The 15,492-nt window shown below is 47.9% G+C and overlaps 1 protein-coding gene across 1 annotated transcript in view; it reads right to left on the bottom strand.

Moving 5' to 3' along the window:
* The window catches only part of Aco2 (aconitase 2, mitochondrial), a 42,675-nt gene that overhangs the window by 3,912 nt on the left and 23,271 nt on the right, over positions 1–15,492 (bottom strand). The window contains exons 4-12 of the mRNA NM_080633.2: positions 12,005–12,097; positions 7,592–7,750; positions 7,220–7,370; positions 6,359–6,463; positions 5,283–5,374; positions 3,695–3,800; positions 1,579–1,736; positions 1,311–1,384; positions 702–813 (exon numbers count right to left, since the gene is read on the bottom strand). Coding sequence (NP_542364.1) covers positions 702–813; positions 1,311–1,384; positions 1,579–1,736; positions 3,695–3,800; positions 5,283–5,374; positions 6,359–6,463; positions 7,220–7,370; positions 7,592–7,750; positions 12,005–12,097 — 1,050 coding nt within the window. The remainder of the gene's footprint in view (positions 1–701; positions 814–1,310; positions 1,385–1,578; positions 1,737–3,694; positions 3,801–5,282; positions 5,375–6,358; positions 6,464–7,219; positions 7,371–7,591; positions 7,751–12,004; positions 12,098–15,492) is intronic.

Below are 15,492 nucleotides of genomic sequence, written 5' to 3'. Positions count from 1 at the left end.
CACACAAATACTTCAGTGCACAACATATTCTTGCTTGCCAGCAAAGGAAGAGTAGAGAACCACTTCCTCACTGAGCAGTGAGAGCTTCTTGAACACTCAGTGAAGTCAAGAGACTGGCCCATGCTAGTGAAGGTCAAGGTGGACCACAGCTGATTCAGTGCCCATAGTAATTAATAGCAAAGGCACATTTTTACTGAACTCGGAAACTAGAGCTGGAGAGACGCCTGTGGTCTCAGTCACTCACAAGGGAAGGGATAGGAAATAAAGAGGTGGGAGGGGAAAAGAACTCCAAGCAAGCACTTCTTCACACCCTTCTCAGATGACCCTGAAGATGAATAAGTGGCCAAGCTCCTGTAGGTGGGAGAGCAAGGACCTGTCCCAGGCAGTGAGATTCCACAGTCCACGCTCACATCTACTAAGAGTGCTAACTACCTCCCAAGCTGAGGGAGGCTGGTAGGAATCACCAAGTCAGTGTGAGCTTTGATGACTGACAAGGCCATGTTCTCCAAGGCCCCTTGGATAACTCAGGAGTGTCTGCTGAGGGGTAGGGACTGACAGGAGAGGCTAATTTGTTCTTCTGTACTCTCTGGGCCTTTCTTTAATGCCAACCCTAAGCAGCCACCTCCCCGCCCTTTCCTCTGACCCACCAAGAACAGGAGCCTCAAGGTAGTCAGGCTAACACCTGGCCTGTCACATCTCACCTCTGGGGATGTGACAAAGGCATGGGTCTCAGGGTTTGCATCATTACGGCCTGTGAAGTTCCTGTTGTAAGAGGTGACGATTGTATTCTTCTCCCCCTTCTTGATGTCTTTTCTGCCAGGACAGAGGGGATAGGATTAGATACCTAGCCTTGTCACATGGGCTGCCCAGAGGCCAGTTTGTCTGGTTTGTTATGGTACATGCCTAATTCATGATGAGGGGAATGACAAGGAAAAAGCTGTGTCCTCCAAGGGACTCAAGCACACTGCACAGGGTACAACCTCAAGCTCCCCAGGTCTCATCTAAGAGTATGTAGAAGATGCACAGGCCACACTGAGGCCTCAGTCTCCTCACTTAGGCAGCTACCTGCTCTCAAAAGGCTCCATCAGAGCCACCAGCTTGGCTTCTAGGATGCAGCCTTTTTGGCTTCTTCCTGTCAGACAGGACTCAGTTTCTGGCTACTCGGGGCTTCTGTAGGGCTCTCTGCGTGCCCGTCCACGTCTGACAAGGACTGCTAATGTGTAGCAGTGCTGGAACCTTCTCTGGCTCCGGCTGGAGTCTCCACTATTTACCAAGGAGCAGAGGCTGCTCTCTCAGGATGCACTGCTTACCTGTCCCACTGGCCGATGCAAGGGCCACAGGCATTGGCCAAAACGATTCCACCCACATCCCTTAAGATCTGTGCCTACAGAGGATAAAGAAGACAGAAAACTGTCAGGGCCAGGTACAATGCTGATGGCAATGGGTAAGGCAGCAGCCTGGAGCATGAAAGGCTATGCCTGCATTGCCTTAGCCCAACAGTCCATAGCTTGTTCCATCCTGAAACACACATCAGCAGGCATGATGGGAAGCGAGGGGCAGGGGCACGTGAACACTCACATAGCCATCCCGCTCAATAGTGGCACGGATCTGCTCAGAGCCTGGGGTGATGGTGAACTGGGACTTGCACTTGAGTCCGTGGGCCAATGCCTGCTTAGCCACAGCTGCTGATCGTCCCATGTCCTCATAGCTTGAATTGGTGCAGCTGCCAATCAAACCTGGTATATGGTAGGGTCAAAGGTCAGGGGAGAGGAACCAGAAATCTCCATCTGACCTGGCACAAAGAGATCAACTGATCTGGGACAGATTATTTCTAATAGACATGTTGGAAGCAACCTAAATATCAGCAATAAAGAAGGCTACTCATAACCCAGTCATTCACAGTCACTGACCATGGCACTCAACACAGGTCATACTATATCCATTTCGCACAAACTTTATTCCAATGTATAAGTACACATAAAACCCCAAAGGCTTTTCTTTCTTTCTTTCTTTCTTTCTTTCTTTCTTTTTTGTTTTTTTTTCGAGACAGGGTTTCTCTGTATAGCCTTCCCTGGCTGACCTGGAACTCACTCTGTAGACCAGGCTGGCCTTGAACTCAGAGATCCACCTGCCTTTGCTTCCCAGGTGTTGGAATTAAAGGCGTGTGCCACTACTGCCCAGGGCTTTACCTTTTTTTTTTTCCTTAAAAGATTTATTTATTATTATAAATAAGTACACTGGAGCTGTCTTCAGACACTCCAGAAGAGGGCGCCAGATCTTGTTACGGATGGTTATGAGCCACCATGTGGTTGCTGGGATTTGAACTCAGAACCTTCAGAAGAGCAGTCAGTGCTCTTAACCACTGAGCCATCTCTCCAGCCCACCTTATTTGTTTGTTTGTTTGTTTGTTTATGAGGCAGGTTTCACGTAGCACAGGTTGAAGTTGAACACCTGATCTTGATCTTCCTGCCTCACCCATCTGAATGCTAGGATGATAAGCATGTGCCCTACTTTAAGGCTAATGCTAACACATTCATAACGAATATTGCTTAATGGAAGCTGATAGGATAGTTCTATTATATTTTCTAGGATATTTTTGTTTTCTGCTTGTTTTATTTTTTATTTTGTTTTTTGTTGTTGTTGTTTTGTTTTTTTTGAGCAGGGTTTCTTTGAGTAGCCCTTGTTGTCCTGGAATTCGCTCGGTAGACCAGGCTGGCCTCGAACTTGCCTCTGCCTCCCAAGTGCTGGCATTAAAGATAGGCACCACCACTGTCCAGCTTTCTGTTTGCTTTCTAATCAGAGCAACAAAGATCTTTTAAAATCCTTGTTAAGGGCTGGAGAGATGGCTCAGTGGTTAAGAGCACTGACTGCTCTTCCAGAAGTCCTGAGTTCAAGACTTGCTTTTTGAAGTTCCCCTTCTTAATTGAGAACATGTATTAGCAGGAGGCACATGCATATTTATACTGAAAATGACCTCCTTTTGTTTATCCAGAACCCAAGTGTAGTGCTCTATCTGGCGACTCTTAGCACTCCCGCTTCTCAATCTTGTTGACATTGTTGAGTCAGCGACAGCATGAGAGTGTGAGTGCTCAGATGTTTGAGTCAGTGACAGCATGAGAGTGTGAGTGCTCGAATGTTTGGAGGGTTCACACCAGGCCCCGGTGTGACTACAGGCGGGAGGCTGTGAATGCTCTGGACGGACACTCAGGCTGAACTACAGTAGCAGTGTGCCAGTGTGTCTGCATGTGTGACGTGTGCAGACAGCAGCATGGCGCATGATCTGTGTAAATGTACCAAAGTAGATTTACAGGCCGTGCAGTGGTGGCACACGCCTTTAATCCCAGCACTCGGGAGGCAGAGGCAGGTGGATTTCTGAGTTCGAGGCCAGCCTGGTCTCCAGAGTGAGTTCCAAGACAGCCACGGCTACACAGAAAAACAAAACAAACAAACAAAAAGTACATTTACATAGAGATGTGCATGTTCATGTATACAGTAACACAGGAATGTTCTCAAAGGCTATTTCTGGCTAAAAGTCAGAGTTAGAGGTATTTTAAAACTCCATGTGAAGTACAATAAGCATGCATTCTTTCTATCCCAAGCACAGGTAATATCTCAATAACCAGAGACCTCAAGAAGTACCATGAATGTGACTGTCCCCAGGTACCTATTAACCCATAAAGTGGAAGGCACTCACCTACTCTGATGTCCAGAGGCCAGCCTTCCTTCTCTGCCACAGTCCCCACATCTGCCACTGGGTGAGCCAAGTCAGGGGTAAAGGGCCCATTGATATGTGGCTTTAGCTGAAAAGACAGGGTCAAGGAGCAGAGAGACAAGAAGTAGAGTGGGGATGGATGCTCTTCACAGATTCTCCCATTTCTTTTTTTTTTCCTTTTTTTCTGAGACAGGGTTTCTCTGTGTAGCCTTGGCTGTCCTGGAACTCACTATGTAGACCAGCCTGGCCTCGAACTCAAGAAATCCGCCTGCTTTTGCCTCCCAAGTGCTGGGGCTAAAGGTGTCCGCCACCACTGCCCAGCTAAGATCCTCTCATATCTATAGAAGGAACTGTCTTCTGTCCTCAGGGCTCAAACTTTGTCATGGGAGACAAGTGGGCAATAGGTTGGGGTCGCCCAGCACTTGAGTCCCCCAGTCAGGCTGTCTCAATTCAACATGGTACACACAGGAACTGAAGGGTAGAGTGACGGGCCTCCTTCAGGTCACAAGGAGATGACAGAGGTACAGAAACAATCTGAGCCACCTGCCTCACGAGTCCATTATCTCTGAAACTACATTGCTTTTGAAGGAACTGGGCCTGATGGTGAGGACTGAATTTCAGCTACTTGAGAGGCTGAGGCAGGGGACTGCCAGGTAAAGTCCACCTGGGTTAGTTAACAAAGTTCAAGGAGAGCACAAGAAACTTAGTGAGACCTTCTTAAAAAGAAGACATAGCTGGGCATTGGTGGCGCATGCCTTTAATCCCAACACTCAGGAGGCAGAGGCAGGCCATCTCTGGGTTGAGGCCAGCCTGGTCTACAGAGCAAGTTCCAGAATAGCCAGGGCTACACAGAGAAACCCTGTCTCAAAAACAACAACAACTAAAAATCACCCAACCAAACAACAACAAAGAGGGCTGGGGACACAGATGTGCTTGCCTAGAGTTCAAATCTAGTACCAAGGGTTGGGAGAGACCATAAACGTTCCTACTGGAATCTTGCGACAGACAGGCCACAGCATACGCTTTTTTATGAGGAATGACTAACAAATATGACATGCACAGCAGAGTGCCTGGCACACAAACACCAACACACCAGACTCTTACTCCATGAACTAACCCATGCCACTCACACCCCCCTTAGGAAAAGGATGCCTACAGAGGCAGGTCAGCTAGCACAGATCCATAGAGCCAAGACTGGCATGAACAGCCTGGCTTCTGTTTGCTCTAGAGCCCTTCCTTAGCTCGCTGAATACCTGTCCTGCAGGTGTCAGGATGCCAACTCATTGCAGCTTGTCCTAAGAACTCAAAGTGAGCCCCCAGGGCGAGAGCTTGGCCTCCACTAAAGTTTTGGAGTGGCAAATGGACACTCATGTCAGACTTGCTTTCCCTATGGCTGAATGTCATGTCCTTCTGTCTGTCCCCAACTCCTGCCTGATTTAGGCCCTAGGAATAAAGGGCCAACTGCCTTGCTAGATGTGCTGATAGGACTTGCTCCCCTACCATCCTGCCTAGTGCCAAAAAATAAAAGCCCCACCCTCAGCAGTCCCCCAAACTCTACTTCTCCGCTCACCTCATTGAGGTTAATTTCAATCACTTGGTCATACTGGCAGCCAGGATCAGGCACTAAGTGATCCTTGAATTCTTCTGCTAGGTTGGCAATGTCTGGAATCCACAAGGGAAGAGAATGAAGCAGAAACTGGTTTTAAGACTTTATTTGTACGCCTGAGCCAGATACCTGCCACTTACCAAATAGCAGGTTCCAGGCAGTAACTAAGTCAACAGAGGGACAAATCCAACAGCCCAAAATGCTGCCCCTGCCCACCAGGAGCTCAGCCTCTTGAAGAGGCTGTCAGTGAGCCGAGAATGAGAAGACATAAGAAACACACGATATGGAAAAGTACTGGGATTATAAGCACACTCTACCACATAGTGTCTGAGAATCAAAAAGTTTTGCCCGCAATAGAGTTTCTCTGTGTAGCCCTGGCTGCCCTGGAACTCACTCTGTACACCATGTTGGCCTTGAATTCAGAGATCTACCTGCCTTTGCCTCCTCAGGGCTAGGTTTAAAGGTGTGTGCCACCACTCACTGGTAAGGAGCAGAATTTTTAACAAGTCACTGGATAAAAAGAGATGAGGGTAGTCCGGGTAGGACTTGGGCGGCTTTCAGCTTCCCAGGGCCTCTAACCTGCAGTATCTACCCATTCGCCTACACTCTCCTGCCTTACCAAGTCCTAGCCCTTTATTTCCTTGTTTGAGCATCAAAGAAACCTATGAGAAACTTGAAAGTTGCTGGGGGAAGCTGGGAAGTTCCCTCAATCAGAGAGCAGTTATACAGAAGAGACCCATGTCACTTCCAGAGCTTCCTGTAGGGGGCGCTGGGGATTAGGCAAGAAAAGAGCAGAATTTAGCCACCTTTTCCTGTGAAGCTCACATGGACAACCTGCAGCAGGGATAATTTGGATGCCAGAGCCTTTCAGAGGCTGAAGACATAATTAGAAGCAGTCACACACACCTACCTTGTCATCTACCTGCAGGGACTTCTGGGCCTCTGCATGGCAGCCAGCCTAGGGATACCAGGCTAAATACACATGCCTTCAGGATAGGCATACAGTATGGCTGTGTGCTCACCCTGCCCTAGGAGCTCACCTGTTCGGCCTGTCTTGCTCAGGTACTTTTTCATCCTGTGGTTGTATGGGAACACTGACGTAGTGGCCCCAATTTCTGCACCCATGTTGCAGATAGTTGCCATGCCTGCGGAGAAACAGCCCAAAGCATGAGGCTACTAGGCCCTAGGTGTGGGCCCTAGTACCTGCCAGGAGTGCACATAGCTCTCATACAACGAGCTGCATCGCTTCCTTCCTGGCCTACAAGGCCACCTAGTAGCAACAAGTATCCCTCCCCCAAAGCCCATGCCAGAGAAGAGACCTCAGCACTCACAGCACAACTCTAGCTTTCCTGCTATGCAGAGCATATAGCCCTTGTGTATTGATCATGGACATGGCCACTACTGCTTAGCGATTATAAAGAAGTAAATGCTGGCACTGGATTTACATCTCAAGTCTGTCTGCCTGGAATTCTGCCCTCTCAGTCACACCAGGGTCCTACGTAAGTAATTCTTGGAGTCTGAACAATAACAATGAAATAAATTAGGTATAGAACATATGAAATACAGATATGAGGACTGCTTGAACTCAGGAGGATTTTGGTTTTTTTTTTCAAGACAGGGTTTCTCTGTGTAGCCCTGGCTGTCCTGGAACTCACTCTGTAGACCAGGCTGATCTTGAACTCACATCTGCCTGCCTCTGCCTCCCTGGTGCTGGGATTTTACAGTAGTTTTCAGTTGTTCCATCAGTTCAGCAGGTTGTTTCTAGCCTGACCCCCACCTCTGCGTATCTATTCTCAGCCCACACTGTTGGGACCGCCTCAGGGGAAGACCACCTTAACTACTGCTTCAGGTCCATGAGCTGAAGCTCGGAGGTAGAGACACTGTGGGGCTGCCATCCTCACCAGTGCAGGAGATGGAATCGACACCGGGTCCGTGGTATTCCACAATAGCACCTGTGCCACCTTTCACCGTGAGGATACCTGCCACTTTCAGGATCACATCTTTGGGTGAGGTCCAACCAGAGAGGGAGCCTGTCAGCTTCACACCGATCACCTGAAACAGTGGGCTAGACAAGTACAGGCACTACACACCACACACCACATCCAAGGAGGAATCACGTAATGGAGCTTATATTCCCTTGTATTCTTCTTCAGTCCTACTCCTCACAAAAGAGAATCTAGCCTGGCTCTTCCATCCCATACCCACAGTTCCTTATGTATTCCCACCAGCCTCCCTTCTAGCTAGGCTAGAACAAGTTTTTCCCTTCCCCTCACCTTGGGACACTTCAGCTCCCAGGGGATCCCAGCCATGACATCCACAGCATCAGCACCCCCTACTCCAATGCAGATGCCTCCCAGGCCACCACCATTGGGGGTGTGCGAATCAGTGCCGATCAGAAGAACTCCAGGGTATGCATAGTTTTCTAGAATGATCTGAAAAAGAACCAAAGATCTTAAGCTTAGAAGTCTTCAGAACAGAATTGAAGTTGGACCCCAAAAAAAGGATACATAGAACTACCCCCACTGACACCAGACCACCCAGCCATGCCCAGGTATTCTTCAAGTATGGGGTACGGGCAGCCTCAGTTAGACTACATCTACATATCCAGGTGGCCCGGCTCATGCATAGCTTTAATAGTTTCTACTGTGTGACTTGGGTCTGTAACTGCCTCCCCGTGCCTCAGTCTCCTCATGTAAAGTACTCAGGTCATCTTAACCTCACGACGTGGGAAGAAGTGGACAGACTGGCACGTCAGAATGTGCCCCGTGATGAGCCTGGAAAGAGCTCCTGACAGACCTATGATGTAAACTGCCCAGGGTAAGTGGTCCGCCTTCCAGGCTTCTAATCAGGGTAGACTGTTCTGTCAGGAACTGTCCCACAGGGTATTTAAATAAGCACCGAGATGCCAGGAGCTCTCCAGTGTCTGAGTAGTACACAGCCTGCCTCCCAGGCCTTCATACCCTGGAGGCATCACTTGGCCTGTTCGGCAGGGCTGCTCTACCAAAAGACTCTCCAAGCTGTGAAGGCCAGGGTATGAATGCTTTCTAGAACACTGGGTAAGAAAGCAGGGGCAGTAACCCACATCAGTTCTACCCATGGTTCAGGTCCCTCCAAGGTGCTAGATTCACGGGAAGGTCCTTCTGGGCTAAGTGTGCCAGGCTTTTGCCTCCCCACCCTGCCTTGTTTTTGTTAGGTCTTGGGCAATACACTTAACCTCTCAAGGCTTCATCTTCGTCTCCTATACTAACAGCTGTCATCTCGCTAGACCACTGTGATGACTGAATGACAGATATCATGTCATCCATATATAGGCAATATTTTATTATTTTGCAAGAAGATCCTTCACCTGGGGTTCAGCTCATCTGCCTGGGGAAATTAGCCCACTCCTGGACACTAGGAAGAACAAGGGTGAGGAGAGATGTGAAAGGCTCTACAAACTATCAGCACTGAATGTGGACAGGGTTGCTAGGCTATCACAGACACCCATGTCTCCACAGAAGTGAGGCATCTACCCATGGACTTATTAGCATGGCATGAAGGGCCTTCATCCCTTGGAGATGGAGAAGGCTAGAAGGGCTGACACCTTCCTTCAATGGTGGCATCTAGATGGACAGAGCTGGCCAGTACCACTCTTCATTTCCCTCCCTGTCACTTGTCTCAGCCATATGCAAAGATGTGGGAGTAGCAATCCCTAAAGAGCCACAGGTTAAGAAATAACTCATGAAGGTGAGTAACACAGAATTCATGGTGGTGAGCATGGTGCAGCCACACATGTAGTTACCGTCCAGGAGGAGAGGTTAATGTAGATCTAAGGTCTACAGCCTCTCAGCCTCGAGTAAACTGTCTAGTGTTGGCAGTGTCTAGCACCACAATGAACCAGCTGGAACAATGACCTCACCAATCTATGAATGCTGCTAGGTAAATATGGGCTAAGAGTTGAGAAGCATATTTTGTTTGTCTGTTTGTTATGAGACAGGGTCCTGAATTGGGAACCTCCTCCTTCAGCTCCTAAATGCTGAAATTATAGGCATGTACCATCATACACCCAGCAGAAAAGTGTATGTTACGCTAGACTAACATTTATAACATCACATTAGGAATTCAACCATCTACATACACAACACATACAAACACTGAGGCCCAATTCTGTAGTCACCTAATCCTCAGTGACACAATCCCTGTGCCTACATAGCTCATTACATAGTGGAAAAGTACTGAGCATATGCTGGGAACAAAACTCCAAGTGGCCAGAGCAGCTCACCTGGACCTGAGTGCAGGGTGTGGGAAGACCAGGGAGATGAAACAGGCAGATTAGAGAGCTAAGCTGCAGAGGAGCTGGGTCTGCCAGACCAACAGGGCAAGGGACGGGGCTCCATCTGAATGCAAGCTGCTGACAGCTTGACACTGAGGGACAGAAAAGTAAAGCCACGAGACACACACGGTGTGATGGTTTGGATAATAATAGCCCCCAGAGGCTCATACGTTTCAGTGCTAGTCACCAGTAAGTGGCACCATTTGCAAAGATTAAAAGGATCAGGAGGTGTGGCCTTGTTAGAGGAAGTGTGTCACTGAGGTAGGTGGCCTTTGAGATTTCAAAAGCCCATGCCAAGCCCAGAGTCTTGATCTGTCTAGGGATCACAATGTAGATCTCAGCTGCCGCTCCAGCACCTGCCTACACGCTGCCATGCTTCCTGCCATGATGAAAACGGACTAAACCTCTGAAGCTGTAAACCAGCCCCAGTTAAATGTTTTCTTATAATAGTTGCATTGGTCACAGTGTCTCTTCACAGTAATAGTACAGTGATTAAAACACATGGTTCCTGGAAATGTTTTTTAAGAGTCATGCTGAATGCTTAATAGGTGACAAAGAGCAGGCCACCACTCACAGCCCCACATTTTGGCATAAGAGCTGCCAAAGTGGCCTAAGCCTGTGACCTAAAATGGAATTGGGGATACCTGGATTGGGGTGTTCTCCATATCAACAGGCTAACCAAGGATAGGTCTATGTGCCTTTCTGCCCCATTGCAGAGAGACACTCTGGTCCTCAGAGATGTGCAACCCTGGCAGATCTGTCCTAAAGGACAATGCAGCAATCCATTCTTGGCTCTGGTTTCAGAGATGGGCATAGCCAGGGACCTAAGCACAGTCAGCCTGGCTCAGCTCCTCTAGAAGGAAGCAGTATCAAGGCCTGGGATGGAGTAGGGAGAAGAGCCATCCTGGAAGTGCAGAACAGATCCCACACATACAGGAAGGATGGCTAATAGACACGAACCAGGCTAGTCCTCAACAGTTGCCTTTAATGGAAGGAAGGCTGTACCTCCCTCATACACACACATGCAACAACTTTTTTTTTTTTTTTTGAGTCAAGGTCTTAATATGTAGTCCAGTCTGGCCTTGAACTCACAAAGATCTACCAGCCTCAGCCCCCCACCCCCTATTTTGGGACAAAAGGTGTGTGTTCCCCTGCCTGGCTGACTTTCATCTCTTTGAGAAAGGGTTTCACATTGTAGGTCAGGCTCTTTAGAACTCAGCTTTGTAGCCTAGGATGCCCTCAAGCTCACAACAACCTCTTGCTGCAGCCTCTTGAATGCTGGGATTACAGGTGTGCCTACTAAACATGGCTTTATGGACCGAATTATCTTCTGAAATAAACACCAGTTTGGTGTTCCCTTTCAGTACTTCCATCCTGCAGAGTTCCACTGTGCAGGAACTAAGCAGTGGTCTGGGCAGGGATGGGACGTGCTCTCCCTACTGATACAGGTGGTAGAGCATCATGGAATAGCAGAGCATCATGGTGGAGCAGGCCCACATCCCTACTGCACAGTTATCCAGGAGCTCTCACTGGGTGAGGATATTAATCATAATTCAAAGTATGTTATAACAGAACCTCACTTCACAAGGTCATGGTAAGTACTAGTAAGTTAATATCCTGATAATTTTTATATTTCTTATGGGAAATAGCTCAATTGGCATAGTGCTTGCTATGCATTCAATACTCCAGCACCATAAAAAATTATAATTATTTTTATTTTAAAAATACTTTAAAGCCAGGCGTGGTGGTGCACGCCTTTGATCCCAGCACTCGGGAGGCAGAGGCAGGCGGATTTCTGAGTTCAAGGCCAGCCTGGTCTACAGAGTGAGTTCCAGAACAGCCAGGGCTACACAGAGAAACCCTGTCTGGAAAAACCAAACCAAACCAAAACAAACCAAAAAAAAAAAACCAAAAAACTTTTAGATTGATTTCTGTATCTGAACATTTTGTTCCTATATCTGTCTACACCTCATGAGTACCTGGTGCCTGTGAAAGTCAGAACAGGGCTTTGCATCCCTGGATCAGCTCGCTATAAATAACTGGTCTTAACGCTTATGAGAAAGACAGTACACACAAAAACATTTTAATCCATGTAACTCAGTAGTACATCCAAGATTCCCCAACACCATATAAAGAACTACAGGCATGAATCAACAAATCTAACTTCTATCCCTTCCACCAAACATGGTCTACAGCATGTTGTAAACCGCACTTGTCTACCTCTCCCCCGTTACCCAGGATGACATGGCCACCAGAACTCTTGCTCAGCTCTCCCAAGCCTCATGTCAGCAGCAGGCCTGGAACATGCTGCCCCGTTCCCAGGGTGCATCCTGGGCTTGGGGCCCTTATAAAGGGAAGTTAAGCTGTGTATTACCTGGTGAATGATCCCAGATCCAGGCCTCCAGAAGCCCACACCATACTTGGCACCTGCAGTTGCCAGGAAATTATACACTTCCTGGTTTATGTCCTATTAAAAAACAAATCAATAACCAGAGCATTAGCTTGAGCTGTGATGATCTCATACTCTGTACTCTGCCCGCCATGGCACTGACATGCTGGTACTGTGAAGACAAGTCTTCTATTGCTGGGCTTCTAAAAATAATCCAGTGGGCTTGGCCATTGGCCTGGGGATTCAGTGGGCAAGCCCAGGGAGAAAGACAGGGGAGTAGACTGCTCTGGTGCTATGACACCTGGCCAGGGTGGTGATTTGGGAACAAGTCTGCCTTGCTCGCTGCCTGTTTCCTTGTAGAAGTAATAGGGTAGGCTAATTGCCAAGGGCTTGTCTGGCACTCAGTTTTCTAGTGAGGGCCAAAAACAAAGGGCTATGCCATGTCTATGAAGGTACAGGGTGATGGGGACTATCAAAGGGAAACAAAGGGACCAAGAGGACATCTTAGTTTTGCTTCTCCACTGAGTGGTGGGTACCTGTCTAGACTCTCAGCTAACACTTATTGATTGCAAATAATATTGTGGTAAACGGCCCCACAGCCCACTGCTGTCAAATCGACTTTAGATATGGAAAACCAGAGGCTCCAGTAAGGCCTGTCCAACTACAGACCTGGAGAATCCTGACATAATCCAAAGCTGTTGCCTCTGAAAAGGGTGTAAGATTCCACCCTTTCAGAAGGGTAGGTGCTCAGTTTCAGGGTTTATTGTGTTTAAGGCCCTACCTGGTTAGACACTGAACTGAAAAGGATGGGATCCAATATTCCCATTCCACCTGGCATTTGAAGGCAAACTTTATAAAATGAAGCACGACCGTGGACACATGAGGCTGACCAGTGAGTGACAAGAGGAACAGTGCCATGGGAGACTCTAGTGTTGAAAAGAGGAGCAGGTCCACACTTGATAAAAAACCTGAAACCAATTTCATTTAAACTCAAACCAGCCAGTTCATCCTTCTGAGAGTCCACTTGGTTCCCCAGATGAAAGAATGACAGGCAAGTTGTAACCAGAGAGGCCCCTTCCTTATTAATAATTAACACATTGGCCTTGTCTTTTACAAACCAGCTACTTGCAAAACTGGGACACATGGCAGGAGGGTGGGTATGACACTGAAATGGCCTGGCACTTTCTCTGGCTGTGTGATGCTAGACAGATCACTACTTGTCTCTGGGCTAGCTAGAGATTATAAATACATGCAGAACTGACCTATCGATCCCCTTCTAAATCTTCACATCATCTCTCTGATACTCGGGTTGAAAGTAAGCCACAGAGTAGTGAGAATTAGGAGCTTTAAGAGACTTTGCCCTCACGAATGCAAATTAACACTGTGACTATGGAGTGGCATCATATTATGGGAGTCAGGCTTGCCTGGTCTTCCCAGCTCCCCACATTTGCTTGCCCTTCCACCCACGATAGCACAAAGGTTCCTGCCCGGTGCCCTGGACTTTCCATCCTTCAGAATAGAGACAAAATGAACTTCTAGAGCATAGAGCTTCCCTCATCTCTAATGTCCTGTTAGGACAGCAGAAAACCAAGACTAAGGCAGGGTCTACCCATGACTCTGGATAGCAGAAACAGTCTTTCTCTGCCTGCCTCATTGTCTGTCTTTCCACAGGGCTCAAGTTTGCAGACCCCTTTTCATTGTATAAGTTAAGTTTCTAGTTGTCTTAGGGCCATTTTATATTCAACACTCATTCAATATGTTTGTTTGTTTGTTTGTTTAGAAGGAGGGTAGTGTAAAGATGGGGCGATCCATGCATCCATCCATCCAGCATGAGACAGGGTCAAGGGCTCATAAAGTCTAGGCTGGCCTCAAACGGACTGTCAAGTGGGGAATGATTCTGAACTCTTGATCTCCACCACAGGTGCTAGAATTACAGCCATGCTCCACCACCACCCAGGCCTTGGCTAATCGGTCTGGAATCCCTTTCTCCAGTTATCTGTTTAGGTGTCAACTTATAGCCCACCCTCAAGAGCTCCCAGCCCTTTCCCAAATCTCCATCAGACCCCTGTCTTATAATTTACAGAGCCTGCACATTCCCTGCCCTTGCCATGACTGTTCTCTCTACAGAACTGTGAGATCCGAGGGAGGGAGGACCATACCCATCGAGTTCCCACTCAACAGTTCCTTCTACAGCACTTAACATACAGTGAATATTCAGTAAACATTTGTTGAATACAAGAAGGGATGAGATCTGTAATCTATGGTCTATGGTCAAATCTGTACCACAATTGTGGTCCTGCAGGGAAGTTTTCCCCAGGGTCTCTGGTCTGTGCAGCTTCTGGTCCAGCAAAGACATGTAACATGATCACCCCTCCACAGGTAGAATGGAAGTTGCAAGTCTGTAGACAGGACTTTATTTTGGCTGAGTAGAAAGCGCTACTGTCCCCCTAGGACACCATGGGTGGGTAAGGGTGGAGAAAGGCTAGAATGGGAAGATTGGCTGCCCTCAGAGTTCCCCATGGGTCTGAGAGGCTCCATGAGCCAGGCTGACCACGGTAGTTCAAGCACTTTCAATCACATGCTCTGCTCTGGGCCAGCTGGGCCTTAGGCCTGCCAGCATTCACCTCTTGCCAATGCCCCACAAAGAACACCTACTCCCACTGCCAGGGTGGGGAGCAGCAAGACCCAGGGTTGGGAAGGAGAAGCCAGATCTGAGAGTAGCATATAGGAAGGTACATAAGCTTGGATGCTTAGGAGAAGGAAGAAGCACAAATTAGATTTCACAGTAAAAATGGGGAATTCAGTGCTGAGTAGCAGTTTCAGAGCCACGAAGCCTTTGGAATTTTGTGACTGTTTCTTAAAACTCACAAAAGAAGAAAGGTCCTGGAAGAGGGCTGTCGGCATATAGTTCTATCGTGGGAACAAGAGAAAGTCTATAGCTCCTGCAGCTGTGAGATTCAATTCTGTGCTGCTACACACAGGGACCTCCATCCTTTCCCAAGTCTGATTCCCATGGGCCAGAAGAGAGCAGGAGAGAGGACATGTGTGGCACGACAGAGATATATGAAATGAGCTGTTAGGAAAGAAAGGACTCTGACTCCAGGACCAGCAGTGTGTACCAGCACACCGGGATCTGCAGTACTGTCTATTGTTGTTTTCTTTTGTGTTGGCTTTGTGAAAATAAGGATTCTCCGTGTAGCCCTGGCTGTCCTGAAACTCACAATGTAAAACAGGCTGGGCTTCGTCTACCTCCCAAGTGCTAGGATTAAAGTTGTGAACCACCATTGTGCTTATTTATTATAAAAGTGTGTGTGTGTGTGTGTGTTCTTGAATGGAGGTACCAACAGAGGCCAGAGGTATCAGATACTCCTGGAGGTAGAGTTACGGGCGCCTGATGTGGGTTCTGGGAATCAAACTCAGGTCCTCTGAAGAGCATCTCCCAGCCCAGCAGCAGCATTTTCTAACAGAAGGGA

Source organism: Mus musculus, chromosome 15 (genome assembly GCF_000001635.26).
Source record: "Mus musculus strain C57BL/6J chromosome 15, GRCm38.p6 C57BL/6J".
Classification (NCBI taxonomy): domain Eukaryota; kingdom Metazoa; phylum Chordata; class Mammalia; order Rodentia; family Muridae; genus Mus; species Mus musculus.
Note: the sequence above shows the minus strand (reverse complement) of the source record. Positions and strands in the feature narration are given on the sequence as shown.